This window comes from Bidens hawaiensis, unplaced genomic scaffold (genome assembly GCF_021521415.1).
Source record: "Bidens hawaiensis isolate Kalapana, Puna unplaced genomic scaffold, B.hawaiensis_p1.1 tig00022235_1, whole genome shotgun sequence".
NCBI lineage: Eukaryota > Viridiplantae > Streptophyta > Magnoliopsida > Asterales > Asteraceae > Bidens > Bidens hawaiensis.
In genome coordinates this window covers 178,178-193,223 of record NW_027493451.1, presented here as the reverse complement: position 1 = coordinate 193,223, position 15,046 = coordinate 178,178, and the positions used below count along the sequence as shown (strand labels likewise).

The 15,046-nt window shown below is 34.8% G+C and overlaps 1 protein-coding gene and 1 pseudogene across 2 annotated transcripts; both read left to right on the top strand.

Moving 5' to 3' along the window:
• The first annotated feature begins 221 nt into the window (after positions 1 to 221).
• Positions 222 to 5,459, top strand: LOC143565005 (WD repeat-containing protein WDS homolog). The gene is made up of 5 exons (XM_077052117.1): positions 222 to 276; positions 1,439 to 2,181; positions 2,326 to 2,427; positions 3,868 to 4,503; positions 5,078 to 5,459. Exons 2-5 carry the CDS (start codon positions 1,537 to 1,539, stop codon positions 5,246 to 5,248), a joined length of 1,554 nt encoding a protein of 517 aa, XP_076908232.1. The 5' UTR covers positions 222 to 276; positions 1,439 to 1,536; the 3' UTR covers positions 5,249 to 5,459.
• A 1,596-nt stretch (positions 5,460 to 7,055) lies between these two features.
• On the top strand, positions 7,056 to 13,237 carry LOC143565004 (uncharacterized; annotated as a pseudogene). The gene is made up of 14 exons (XR_013140983.1): positions 7,056 to 7,272; positions 8,543 to 8,707; positions 8,800 to 8,916; positions 9,001 to 9,085; positions 9,260 to 9,368; positions 9,803 to 9,870; positions 9,965 to 10,084; positions 10,191 to 10,774; positions 11,556 to 11,758; positions 11,838 to 11,898; positions 11,996 to 12,109; positions 12,289 to 12,402; positions 12,675 to 12,783; positions 12,951 to 13,237. The product of XR_013140983.1 is annotated as an uncharacterized LOC143565004 (transcript).
• The last annotated feature ends 1,809 nt before the right edge of the window (positions 13,238 to 15,046 follow it).

The window sequence follows — 15,046 nt, the reverse complement described above, 5'->3', positions numbered from 1 at the left end:
TTGTGACTAGTTAAATAATCTAACCGTCCCTATCAAACAATAATATCATTATCCAAATAATAATAAAAGTAACGCATCTGAAAAAAATAATAATGAAGGGTTACGAACAAAATTGATTTAACCCCCTTTTCATTTTCAATTTCAACTCCTCTGAATATTACACCATATTATTCTCGTCTATTTGAATCACGACTCTCACTTAGGGTTTCACTAATTCCATTAATTCATCGTTAGTTTGCAATTTCGCACGTCCAACGCGATTCAATCGAACCACAGGTACTTCAATTTGATTCAAATTTTGTGTATATCGGTTTGTTTTATCGATCGATGTGGTTATTAGTTTACTGTTTGGTTTTCACGGTGTTAGGTTTGAATTTTAAATAGTAGAATTGGTTATTAATGCAATTAGGATTAACTGAAGTCAACGCAGTGTTTTGGTTTATATATTGTAGCTGTATTAGAATGGAATTGAGATGATTGATTGTAGTGTTAGTGTGATTATATGATGTCAAATTGTCAGAGGCATGAATAATGTATATGTGTTAGGAGAATTATTATTGTTTTAAACTTTTAATTAGAAACTTTTGGATTTAATATGTGTTTTAAAGCAAATACCTCATGGTTAATGGATTACCGGTTATATATACGTTATCGGATAATGTTAGCAAGATATGACTATATGAGTGTAATAAGTAATGACGGCCAAGAGAGTGAATGAATGAGAGAGAAAAGAGAATGATTACACACAGTTAAGGTTTTTACTGTTAAAAAAGTTATGAATGAAATTAATGGACGCGTTACAGATTTACAACGCATATGTATACATATGAGTTGCTTTGTTAGGCCGCGTGTAGTGGGCGAGAACTTGGGACGATTTTGGATGGGAACAGCCCCCCCCCGGGCGAAAATAGGGGCGATGGGGGGGGGGGATGAGTTGTTGTCGCCCGTTTGTGTGTTTGTTATTATTATTATTATATTGTGTGCGTGTGGGATATATATGTATATATATAGGACTACAACACCATTACACCCCTAAAACAAAAACCCACCCTTTGCTGACTGGGCGCCACATGGCACAAAACGCCCCATTTTGTAGCCCCTCCACTACACATAGCCTTAATTACATGTACAATCGCATCTATGATGACATCAGGTAGTGGTTCCTTTACGGGACCACTTGATGTCGCTATTTAGGAGTTTTATCTTTGGCTTTTGGACCCACTAATGATAGTGACTGCCAAACTGTAACTTATTCTTGGGACCACTTGATGTTGCTGTTAATGTTGATGCTGCGTATTTCCGGATTGCTTTGTTGTTTTGAGGGTGTTACCCCTACAATGTGTAAACTTGCAAGAAACAATCATGTATAGAAATTTAACCTTTTATACCTTTTATAATGTATATAAAATTAAAGTTTGTTTTTTTATTGTTCCTGCAGTTTTTAGTATCATAATGACGGTTGAGTTGCTACATGTTTTGGTTAATGGCAAGTGGATGATATGAGAATCTTGGACCATAGAAAGAATCTGTTTAGTAATGGAGAATTTGACGACAATGATTGGCTCAAAAGGAGTAATAAAAAGGCATGAATTTGCAAGGATTCTTATTCAGTGCCTATATTCTTTAGGATTCGACAAATCTGCAGCTTCTTTGGAAATAGAATCCGGGATTTCATGCAAATCGTCAGAATTTAAGCTGCTTGAATCATTGATCCTCGGTGCTGATTGGGAAGGTTGTGTTGATAACCTATATGGGATTAAAGAAATGACAGATGAACAAAGGGACACTGCTTTGTTTCTTGTTTCCAAACAGTACTTTTTGGAGTGTTTGGGTCGAGGTGATGATTCTTTAGCTTTATCCGTTTTGCGTAAGCAAATTTCAAATTTGAAAGTGGGCAGAGAGAAAGTGCACATGCTTGCTTTTGGTCTGCTTTCACTTGATTTGAATAAAGTTCATGATGACAATGATGTTTTTCAAGAATTAAGAAAGTTTCTTATAAGTGAACTGGGAAAAGTGATTCCTCCACCAATCACCTTGCCTGATAGAAGATTGCAGCATTTGGTTGAAACGGTGGCTGGTCATCAAATTGATTCATGCATCTATCATAATTCTCTTGATCCAGTATCAATCTATAAGGACCATCGATGTGGCCGGGATCAAATCCCAACAGAAACTGTCCAGGTGTGTAACTTCAGTCTAGAAACCACATGTTTTATGATAGAAATCTCCACCAGTTTATATCTTGTTTATTGTGTAAATTTCGCTAGTGGATATTTAGTTATTAACTTGTGCATGAAAATCAGTTTTTCTTTGAAAATGTTTCAGATTTTGTCGGCTCACAAGAATGAAGTTTGGTTTGTTCAGTTCTCTAACAACGGGAACTATTTAGCATCTTCATCAAGTGATTGTACAGCCATTATATGGAAGGTAACTATCACTTCATTGACAAAATTGATAGTATAAAGATTCTATATGTGCAATGCATGGGAAATTTTTTATATGTTAATAATAAAAGCAAGGAACAGCTAACTAAAATTCTTATTTGCTCATTATAAGTCCGAATGAATCGAGAATATTCCACATGTCTTTTTTGTTGATATCATGGATAGTTGGATATCAGTCGTTCTCTTTTGATACGTGACTACTTGTTTGGTTATAATATACGTCATATTATATTATAGGGGGGGGCATGATTATTCCATCGTGGGATGCCTTTGTTTTAATGAATAAAGTGTGAATGACATGTGATAAATACTAATTACTATCCATGTTTACTGAAGCAAGTTGCTAATATGTTATTCTGACATGTCAGTAAATGATTGTTCTATTGAATTTTAAGAGAATGTGTAATATTTACGTATTATCTAGGTCTTGTATCTCAATGGAATTTGTTTTTTCTCATGTCAGTTGGAAATAATGGATTATCTACTCTAAACTGCATCTACAAAATCAGGAACAAAACACGTGTACTGATATAGCACATTCTTCTCATATCATCATATCTTAACTTTACTTGATGAATCATGTGAAGAAGTTACCATATCAATCGTCTTCTTGACCGTAAATATGCCAACAGTACAAGATTTAGCTCAAGTAATCTTTTGGAATTCAAAACACATATTTCTTATATATAATAGTAAATGTATCCTTTTCTACATAATAAATCCACATCACAAGGAGTTACTCAAAACAGTCTCGCATGGGTGTAGCTATGATGCTATTAACAAGTTAGGTTATGTATTTCTTTTATCTGTTCAAATAGATAACAAAAATTGAATTGCTCTTGTTTCAAAAAACGTTAAATTTGATTACTTAATATAGATAATTACCTGAAATCCTGAATATATATGCATAAATGGAAATGCCACTTCTTTGCGGCTTACAAAACAGTAGTTTGAAAGAATTAATATTATACCTACTTCAACTATCACTTACAACTTGTTGCTATTTGCATTATTGGCACATGACATTTAAGCTATGAATAAATCACCATAATCAAGTTCTCTAAAACTGGGATAATATATGAATGCATCATATATCGTTTCATATTATCTTTTTTCGTTCACCAGTTTTAGAAAACTGATCGTTGTTTAATTGTTCAGGAAATTTAAACTTCTTAAGTATGCACAACAAAGGGAGTTGGGCACTTAATCTCTTGAGTGCCTCCAACTGCCAATTCAGGTGAGACACATGTGTTCAGTTTGACAATTAAGCCAATCTGACACACTGTTATAACCGTAAAATCCTTTAGGATATTTCAATTCGATCAATAAACTAGTTATTTGATGTTTTAAACATGTTTGTTTGATGTATTTAAGGAAAACGTACCTCTTTTTCTTAACCGTTATATTTGAACCGTTGATGAAGGTACTAGAAGATTCCAAACTGGCGCTAAAACACACATTAAAAAGCCACCAAAATCCCGTTTCGTTTGTATCATGGAGTCCAGATGACACAATGCTGCTGACATGTGGCAACTTAGAAGTCCTTAGGCTTTGGGATGTAGAGACAGGTGTATGTAAGCACACATTTGGTGACGACAGCTTCCTAGTCAGCTCATGTGCATGGTTTCCCGACTCAGCCCGACTTGTTTGTGGTAGTTCCGACCCGAAAAAAGGCATATGCATGTGGGATTGTGAAGGAAACGAGATAAAGGCGTGGAGAGGAATACGAATGCCTAAAATTTCAGATATCGCGGTTACACCAAATGGAAAGTATTTAATTAGTATCTTTTCAGATCGTGATATTCGGATATTAAACGTGGGTTTGAATACCGAACATGTTATTTCTGAAGAGCATCCGATAACGTCTCTTTCTGTTTCGGGAGATAGTAAACATTTGATTGTTAGTTTGAACAGTCAAGAGATTCATTTGTGGGATGTTGAAGGGTGCTCTGAAAAACCGTTGAAGTATAAGGGGCACAGGCAACATAAGTATGTGATACGTTCGTGTTTTGGTGGGGCCAATGGGATGTTTATTGCCAGCGGAAGTGAGAATTCACAGGTACGCTATACTTTGGTTTGTAAACGAACCAAACGAACACAAACAGCGAAAGTTTGTTTTCGTGTTTGTTTGTTTAACTTAATCAAATAAATGATCGTAAACGAACATGGTTTTGTTTTTCATGTTTGTTCGTTAAGTATAAATGAGTAGTTCACGAATATAAACGAAGGAATATAACTGAACATACATGAACGAACATAAGTGAGCTAAAACTAATTGAAATAATGTGAAAAACAATGTCGTTTACTAACATAATTGAATGACCTAGACATGTGCTCATGTTTGTTCGCTTAACTAAATGAACATAATTTTTTGTCAGTGTTCGTTCGTTTATTAAACAAAAAAACATATGATAAACGAACTTCTCGCCAAGTGATTCACGAACTGTTCACTAACATAAATGAAGGCAAACAAAGTGTTTTATCTAAAGCATAAATCTTCTAAAGCATTTTATTCAAAAGTTTATGTTATTATTATAGAAATGAAAGAAAAATGAAACATTTTGGACAAAGAGTGTTTTTGGTCATATCAAAATAGCCTGCTTTGACCTTTTGACCTTTTACCCGAACTGCAGGTTTATATTTGGAATAGGCGTATATCTGATCCAATCGAGGTGCTTTCTGGCCATTCAATGACTGTAAACTGTGTGAGCTGGAATCCCAAGAGACTTCAAATGCTAGCATCTGCCAGTGATGATCAAACGATTCGCATATGGGGCCCGCAGTCATGTATCAAAGAATTATAGTTAGTCAAAAGTCCATGTTTTGTTTTCTTGACGTCTTTTTGTTGATACACAGTATATGGGCATCCATATGTTTTTGACTTCCTGCACTTTTGTTTCTTGTGTTCATAGTACAGTAGCTGTTTCTGCAATTGATTTGTAGTTTGCTGCATATTTTTGTTTGTTTTATAGTCAATAAATGGGTGTATGATTTTGTAGGGGATGATTTTGGTTTATAAGATTAATAATTACTGTAAATATTAATTTTGGTTTATAAGATTTGATATGTTTATTTTTTACTAATATATATTTTCTTGAATGTTAAATGCAAACATTATAGTGGAACAACATAAAAGCTTAGGTGATGTTTCGGTGAGCTTTTGAAAACTGCTTATTTGTTTTTATGATAAGTAATAGCTGTTTGGTAAACATGAATTAATATGTGTCGAAAAGTTTTAAAATGGAGCTTTTCCAAACTGCTTTTGTTTTTCAGAAAACAAATAAACAGTTTTCAAAAGCTCAACCAAACATAATATGACCGAGACTTATTCACATATGGAGCCAATGTTTTAACTTTTAAGTAGTTCAACTAACCGTATCTCAATAACTAAAATAACCAAATTCTTAGTTATAAATGAAACCAATCAGTTAGGAAAATTAAAAACCTAACACCAATAGACAGTAATAGCTTCCAATTGACCCACAACTAAACCAAACTAACATATTTTGTATTAGATAGTGATGTAAAGTAGTAGGGTCACATAAGGAGTGTTAACATAGACCATTCACCATTACCTAATGACATCGCCTCGTAAGTTAAGGGCGACATAGATTTAGCTGATAATATAAAACACGTGGACTTTTGTTGTCTTGCTTATACCAGACCCAACCCAACCGCCCTATCGTTATCTTATTGTACAAACATATCATGGAGGGGTGTCAATTATGTTGGGTTGGTGGGTTGATGAGTTAAAACGTGCAACCTGATCCGACTCATATTATCATTCTTACTTGATATTTTAACCCTAACCCCAACACATTCAAATTCAGGTCGACCCGAAAACAACCCGCTTAACTCATTTATCAAAAAATTAAAAGATTTAAAAGAACAGATATACTTAGAGTCAGTAGAACAAATGAGTAATATGCATTACTTATTTTGAAAATATTAAAAATAGGACTCTACACTATAAAACCACATGAGTATATTCGGAAACATGAAAAACATAAAAAACAACATAACTATAAAAGTTTCTTTTTTTTAAATTTAATTAACTAGCTAAACGGGTTCTCCAGTGAAGTTAACTAATTGGCAATGAATGATTTAAGCTAGACATGTAAAGATTGTTAATTTGAACCATGAGCCCACCTGTGTTTTCGTCTCACAGTGTGTTACGCCAGAGAAATCTGCTCTTGTGGTAGTACAACGGCTGTCAAGTGACAGTCGGCAGTATGATTTTCTGGGGGAACGCCCAAGCCAAACCCTGAAACCAACGTTAGCCCGGTTAAGACAACATAGACTGGCTAGAGTGGGGCATCGGGACTCTCAAAATTGAAAAGTACGACCGCAGGTCTAAAAACAACTAACTAAACAGGTTAGCATGTCACCACGTTTTTATAGAGGTGAACCCAAACTCGAACCATATAACCATTGTATGTATGTATGTAATGTATGTATGAGAGAGAGAGAGAGAGAGAGAGAGAGAGAGAGAGAGATGTTGTATTGTAATGTAATTCTGACAGCGTCCCGTATTTACCTCGCTCGGTGGCTGTTTCGCTAGGGTTCTCTGTGATCACAATTTCATTCCATCCTTGTTATTATTGTTAATAATAATATTAATAAATCCAATCCAATCCAATCCAATCCATCAGAGAAACCGAGGCAGATTATCGACTGAGGAAGAAGAACATAACAGATTCATTCACAATTCACAATAATAATAATACTACTTCATAATAATAATACATAATAATAATCAATCAATCAACATGAAGACTACACCTACACACGATCCTTCTTCTTCTTCATCCACACCGTCTCATCAGAAGTCAGATTCTATTCTTTTCTTTTACTTCACTCAATTTACGATTCCAGATCTATTCATTAATTCATGCTGAATTTTGATAGCTTAATCCAGTAATTGATTGTAGGATATGTGAATTTGATATGTTGATACTGTTTACTAGTTTGATTCGCTTTAATTTTTAATTATATGCAATTAGGGCAAGCAACTATGTTATTATTATTATTATTATCGCCTTTTTATTTGTTACAATTCTACTTAGATCTGTATAATCCATATGTGATATTTACTCATGCATCTGATATATATATATATATATATGACACACATGTTTTTTGTTTCTATTTTTTTTTGCACCTTTAAGTAAATCTTTTTGTTGTTTTACTGTTAAATTGTTTAGCTTACTGTTGCACCTTCAAGTAAATAGGTCTACTTGGATACTTATTTTGCAATTTTAATTCAATTATATCGGTTTCTTATTGTATAGTTCGTTAATCTCGATTGGTTGATGCTGAATTTAGATATCTTAATCAAGGAATTGAATGTATGATATGCGAATTTGATATGTTGATACAGTTTACTAGTCCGATTCGCTTTAGTATCATGAGATTAGCGGAGCTGCGGAAGTATGTAGTTTTAGCAATTTATTTGTTAGAAATCAAGCTAGATCTTTGTAATTCTTGAATCTGTATGTTAGATCACTGGTTCTGTATGTGATCTTACTGATCATCTGATATATGAAAATGCGTAACTCTAATTCCTATCTTATTATTCTCTGCCTGACACACAGATATTGTTGTTTCAGATTTTGGTTTTCCTGCACTTTTAATTTGTTTCTTTTGTGGTATTAGTGTTAAGTTATTCAAATCAGCCAATTGATTCAGTTGGATACTTATTTTGTTTTGGTTGATGTTTATATAGGCTTTTTGGTCTTTTATGTTTGCATACTGTATGTTATAACTTTGAAACAAATGAATTGCTGATGTTGAAAGCTATTAGAATTAGGCTATGATAAAGTTTGTTATATACTAAGCATCTTACTGGTTGTTTATTCAGTAGTGGAAAAGAATTTATTTAAAGTTGCATCTTTAAATGCCCAATTGGTTCGTTGGATGCTTATATTTGTTTCTGTTTATGTTTTAATAGGCTTTTAGGCCTTTTATGTTCTCATACTGTATGCTATAACTTTTGAAACAAATGGATTGTTTTTTAATGTTGAAGGCTATTATAGTTATGCATTTATGTTATGGTAAAGTTTGTTATATACTAACTATCTAACTGGATAATTTTTCAGGAGTAGGAATGTGTACCAAATGCTGACCAAGAGAGAAATAGCTCCAAGAATAAAAAAGCATATGCCAAGAAGGCAAAAGGGTAGACCTTATGATCTCAACCATCGAGCATACGTTAGGCCCCACAGTGAAAGTGCAAGGGATGCAAGACGTGAACTTCTTTCATGGTACTTATATGGAGCCCAACGGTTTTTTTATGCTGCTTATGCTGTTATAAGTAAAGGTTACAGTTATGTTTTCAATTTATTTACTTGTACAGGGTGGAAGCTCAGTCTTTAGGGTGTTTATCAGCCAAATATTGTTCATTAACGCCATCACCGAGATCAACTATTGCAGCAGAATTTAATCTAGATGGGAAAGTTCTTGCTTCTACTCAGTATGTTGTTGGTTGTCTTTGTCTTGTTATTACCACTTTATTTCATTGTTTATTAATTGTTTTCCTTATTTTTGTGGTTGACAGTGGTGATCATACTGTGAAATTAATCGACAGCCAAACTGGGAAGTGTTTAAAGGTTTTGAGTGGACACCGAAGAACACCTTGGGTGGTAAGTTTTGCTGCTAGCTTGCTCTTGAACACGTGACAAATTAGTTGTTTTCTAAATGAAGTTTTTTAAAGTTAGTTCATTTCTATTTTGCTTGATAAATCTGATTCTAGTACATAAACCTCAAGTGTCTAGAAAACTTCAGCTTGTGTTAATGTGGTGGTATTGTTTTTACAGGTTAGATTCAACCCATTGCATCCAGAAATACTTGCTAGTGGAAGTTTGGATCATGAAGTTCGCTTATGGAATGCCAATACATCAGAATGCATAGGATCCCGTGATTTTTTTAATCACTAAACATTTTTTTTTCTTTACTAAATCAAATATGAGTTAGGGAGTTATGAATTTTTAATCTATCAAGCAAACAGAAACTAGTTAGGGTTTTACCGTTTATGATATATTAATACATGGTTACATGCTTTAGAGGTGGGTGACCCATAACAATAAATGGGTCGAATTGGATTATGCTTTATCTTTCAATCAATCAAATGGGCTCAAAGTCATTTGAATTGTATTCAAAGTCATAAAACCTTGGACTATTTTTATACTTATCTAGTTTTTATATTCATATTTTGCACATTATTTATTCCAAGTATTTGAAAAATGTATAAAGAAAGGTGTTAAGACCTGGGCCCACCTGACACAACTCGTTTTTAGTTTCCGCTAATAATTTGCCCTTTTGTTATTATCTTTCATCTACAACATTTGTGTGTATCACTGATCGCCCCATCGCTTCCATTGCGTTCCATTCTGAAGGTGAACTGCTTGCAGTTGCTGCAGGCCATAAGGTCTTGATACCTATCTAGCTGTGTTTTTTTGTTATAGCTATACTGTTTTGATGAAGTGAAATTCATTATATTTACTTTATAATTTTAATTTCAGCTGTATTTATGGAAGTACAACAGTAGAGGTGATGCACCCCCTATCATATTAAGGACTAGACGATCTCTTCGTGCTGTGCATTTTCATCCACATTCTGCTCCACTCCTATTAACCGCCGAGGTAATCTGATATGTGTTGATCTATTCTGACCCGAACATATTTGACCTGGTACTATCTGAAACTTTGGCTATGTTTTGAAAAATATAACTGGGTTTGACTTTTGCAGGTCAATGATCTTGACACTTCAGATTCTGCAATGGCACTCGCAACATCTCAGGCTTATATGCATTACCCCCCACCAGCTATATATATAGGCAATATGCATCGCATTGACCGTTTAAGTTTAGCAGCCGAATTACCATTAGTACCTTTACCGTTGATGCAAACTGATGCTGCTTCAAACATGGATATATCTGGTACTGAAGACACAGGGTCGGGCCAACCAAACCCGTCAACAGATCATATGCATTGGGAATTACCGTTCATGCAAGGATGGTTAATGGGCCAGAATCAAACGGGCCCGCCATCTACTTTTCCACTTGGTGGTGGTTCACATAGTTATACGGTTGCAACTGAGCCACCATCTAATGTAAATCTTGGTCAAATCAGTGAGTCAACTAATGGGGTTGACTCGATTCCTATGATGAGTACAATACAATCTCAAATATCTGCATCGTTGGCTGCTACTGCGGCTGCTGAGTTGCCTTGTACTGTAAAGCTAAGAATTTGGTCTCATGATTTAGAAAATCCTTGTGCTTTGCTCAAGGCGGAAAGATGTCGTTTAGTAATACCACATGCTGTCCTTTGCAGGTATGATTTTATGGCTGTTTTAGAAAAAAATTAACAATTGAGTTATTAGTTTGATCCGAGTTACATGTGTAAACATGTATATTTAAAGTGCTATTTGTATAAAAAAAAGTAGGTGTCTTTCCTGTCCATAAAAAGCATTAAGATTTTGAAAAAAATGATAAAATACTTCAAATTGATGAAATTTTCGGTTTCAAGGTAATCTGTACAGGTTACCAGGTCAAAAATGAAATGATGTGGCTGCTGACTTGTCAGTAAGCTTGAGCATGCTGACTTTTTCCATTCTTACATGGTGTGTGGAAACCTGTCACCTGCTGATAGGGTTGAAGATTATGTTAAACCAAAAATTTGAAAGTAGGGTTTTTTTTTCTAGGGCAAATAAAATTGGTTGTCTAAAATAGAAATTAGGCCAACGTTGGTTTCTTTTTTCTAAGTGGTAATTTGATAATATCATATTTTTTTAAGAGAGAGAAAGTCTAATTTTTACCAATATCATAGTTAATAAAAAAAGATCAGTTACTTGTAACACTTGGTTCACTGAATAACCAAATAGAACATCATCTGTTGTGATGATGCACAGCAAAAAACATTGTTTTTTCAATTCGTTTATTCTGTAAAACAGAGTGTTGTTACTATTAAGTAATTGAATCTATTTTCTTTAGTATGGAATGGGTAAATTTGACATTTTAGTGTTTTAAATGGTAAATATGATATTATTAAGTTTAGAAGGATATATATGAATTTGATAGGTTTATTTAACAATGTGTGTGATATATTGTTGCAGTGAAATGGGTGCCCATTTTTACCATGTGGAAGATATTTAGCTGCGTGTGTTGCCTGTGTACTTCCTCAATTTGAAACCGATTCTGGGATATCAACACAACTCCATCAAGATGCCAGCAGGGCTGGAACATCTCCCACACGTCATCCAATTTCTGCTCGCCATGTCATCTATGAACTTAGAATATATTCACTCGAGGAGGCCACGTAGGATTCATTATTCTTATCATTGATTTTAACTTTCTTTATATTGTATTCTGACATTGTTATATTTGTACTTATGAAGCTTTGGTTCGGTTCTTATCTCGAGGCCAATAAGAGCTGCTCATTGTTTAACTTCAGTCCAGGTAAGTTTCTTTTACATTTTTATATGAATATTAAAATTTTATACAACTTTTCATGAATTGTACTAATAATATTTAATTAATCTTCTGCTTCTTGCAGTTTTCACCTAGTTCAGAGCACATACTCCTTGCTTATGGTCGTCGTCATAGTTCTCTTCTCAAAAGCATTGATATTAACGGTGACACTTCCTTATCAATTTACACAGTTTTGGAGGTAAATATTCACTATTTTTCACTCAATTATCTAAATGTCAAAATTTACTTCACTTTGTTTAGAACTCGTTTTGACCGAGTTTGCTTTATTTCATGCTATATATCTGCCAGTTATCTAATTTACATTTGAAGGTTTACTTAACATTTTTTAATCAATTTGATTTTGATTATTAAATTCAGGTGTATAGAGTTTCTGATATGGAACTCGTCAGCGTGCTTCCTAGCGCAGAAGACGAGGTGAATGTAGCTTGCTTTCACCCTTTGTCTGGTGGAGGTATTGTTTACGGGACAAAGGTTTGTATTCCTTTATATCTTGTAGACACAACTGTTTTAACTAATTTATATGTAAACACGTCAATTCAGATTGTTTTCTATTGATAACGGACTTGACAGTTCAGGTTATTTAAAAGACTTATCTTATTTAAAAATATAGTTTATAATCATATATATTGAATTAATTATATACAAAATTGTTTCAGCATTTAATGTATTTTGTTCATTAATTTTCTTCAAAAGTTTTATTTAAACAATATTGTTTCACATATATAGTTTATGTGTCTTTGCAGGAAGGCAAGCTTAGAATCCTTCAATTTAATGGTGCGCGTGGGACAAATTTGACCCGGCCCAATAACTTTCTCGAAACACGTATGGTCGATGTTGATAATAATAGTACAGGTAAATACAATAACAGAAATCCAGTTAAAAATATTTTGAATCAACTTTATTCCGATTTTTACATCTACAAAAAGTTTTTTTTTTTTTAAAAAATCAAAATTGTAATGACTAAAATATTTTATCTAAAAATAGAATTTGTAATATGTGATTCGCTATTTCGGTTGCAGAAACTTGTACCAGCTCTCCTAACCGATGCTGCTAGCTGGATTTGGTTCAATGGACTACTGCTTTGGTTTTATATATTTTACTCACTTTTGACCTTTTCTTGTATGTTTGACCATGTACAATATGTTTATTAACAAGGCAGTTGGTACAACCGAGCGGTGAAGTGGTCATTCCGCGTGGCTACATTCGGTTGTATGTGTAGGTTTAAGTGTTCCTCCAAGTGCTGTAATGTTGTAGTTAACTTGTAAAGATTTTATCTAAAGATTGTGGTGTATGGTGTTTTTATTTCTGTTTGCTTTAATTTACAACAGTTCATACTTGTATACATGATCTAAACCTTGTGAACCATTGTTTGTTTGGTGTATTTGTGACTCATTTTAATCACCAAAATAAAGATTATTAAGAATTAAGATAAGCTAACATAGATTAGTGCAAGTTAGAGGTGCACAAACCGGGTATTTTCTGAAATCGGGAACCGGGTAGAAACTGGTTTCAGGTATGGTCAACAAAAGTCAAAACCGGGTCCGGGTAAGAACTGGTTCTAGATATAGTCGGGTATTTGACTGGGTTTTTATCGAGTTTCGGGCAGGGTAGGGTCGGGTTTTGACCGGGTATTTCCGGTTCTGGGTACGGTTTTGGAGAGAATTCCTATACCTGGTCCTACCCATGAGTCGGGTACGAGTAGGAACCGGTTTTGGGTCAGGTACACCGGGTCTGGTCGGGAACCTATATTTTGTGCACTTTTAGTGCAAGTTATTTGGGAGCAAACGTTTTAAGTTTAAACATAGATTACACTTTTAATAAAGATTTTCTCTTTACTTTTAATACTCACATTTGTATTGATTACTTGTGATTTACTAGAAAAACTTTTTAAAATGTACATGTGTTATACGCTTGTATAATATTTGTACTAGTGGCCTAGTGAGTGGTCACGTTTCGCGACGGATTTGTAAGAGTTAAATCTAACCTGACCTCAAACCCAAAATGCCTAAAGCGCTGATTATATTTGGATATTATTATTATTGTTTGAATAATTATAATTATTGTTACTAAATATGCAATAATAAATAGTGTATGTAATGTTTAAAAAACACAATTTTACCCTTAAAAAAAGTTTTTATTAGTTAAAGTGAATGCATGAAGTTTTGTGTCATTCATATGTATCAAATGTTGTAAAACTTTTAAACTCAAAAGGTTCTTAAACTACTATTGTCAATCATGTAACAAAAATGCTACATATATTGAAGAAACACTAAGTGAACCTTGGACAGATTACGGGTAACCTGGGGGTTAGATAGATGTTTCCCACGAGGGGTTAGACCCGGCAAAGATGGTTCTTCTGATAACCTGCAAAACGGACACCGTGAGCTTGTCACTGAGAAGGGGGGGTTCCTCCTTGTGACCACCCTCCGGCGTGAGAATCAGACTAGATTGCTCTTTAAATATAAAAGTATATTAAGAGATTGCTAGAGCAGATATCAGGTATAATATGATGATAATGTGATAAGATATGAGATGGTCATACCATTTGTGGTATGTATAGCCGAAGGTAGGTTTCCAAGGAGGTGTGGCCTGCTGAATAGTATTCTGTTCCATCAACTGTGGCCTACGCACGTGCCCTGCTGGTAGTTGGTGGGTAGGCAGCGGCTGATAGTGACCAGGCCTACTGTGTACTATTCATTTTCCACCAACTGCCGGCTATGCACGTGGTATGACAGGAGTTGGTGAGTAGGCAGCGGCTAATAGTGACATACAGTACAGGAGCATGCTGCTCGCCATACTGTTGTCAATAAGCTGTCGTATCTTTAGTCAGATCTTTTGCCCATACCTCGTCAGGTACAGTGCAGAAGATCTTCCCGTATCGTACGGACTGGCTTATGGGCGGGAGTATTCCCCCTCCCGCCTTTGTGCGGGATTGTCCCCGGCTTTGCTCATTCATTCAGGTGACACTGAGTGATTGAGAGCTAAGTGCCTTGTGCGTGTAGCCTTGCTGCGCGGGTGGCCTTCCCTGATGGCTTGTATCCGCAGCTGCGGGAACAGGCAGAGTCATTCACCATTGGGAGGCATTTCCTGCGGGAACAGCTTGCGTACTGCGCGT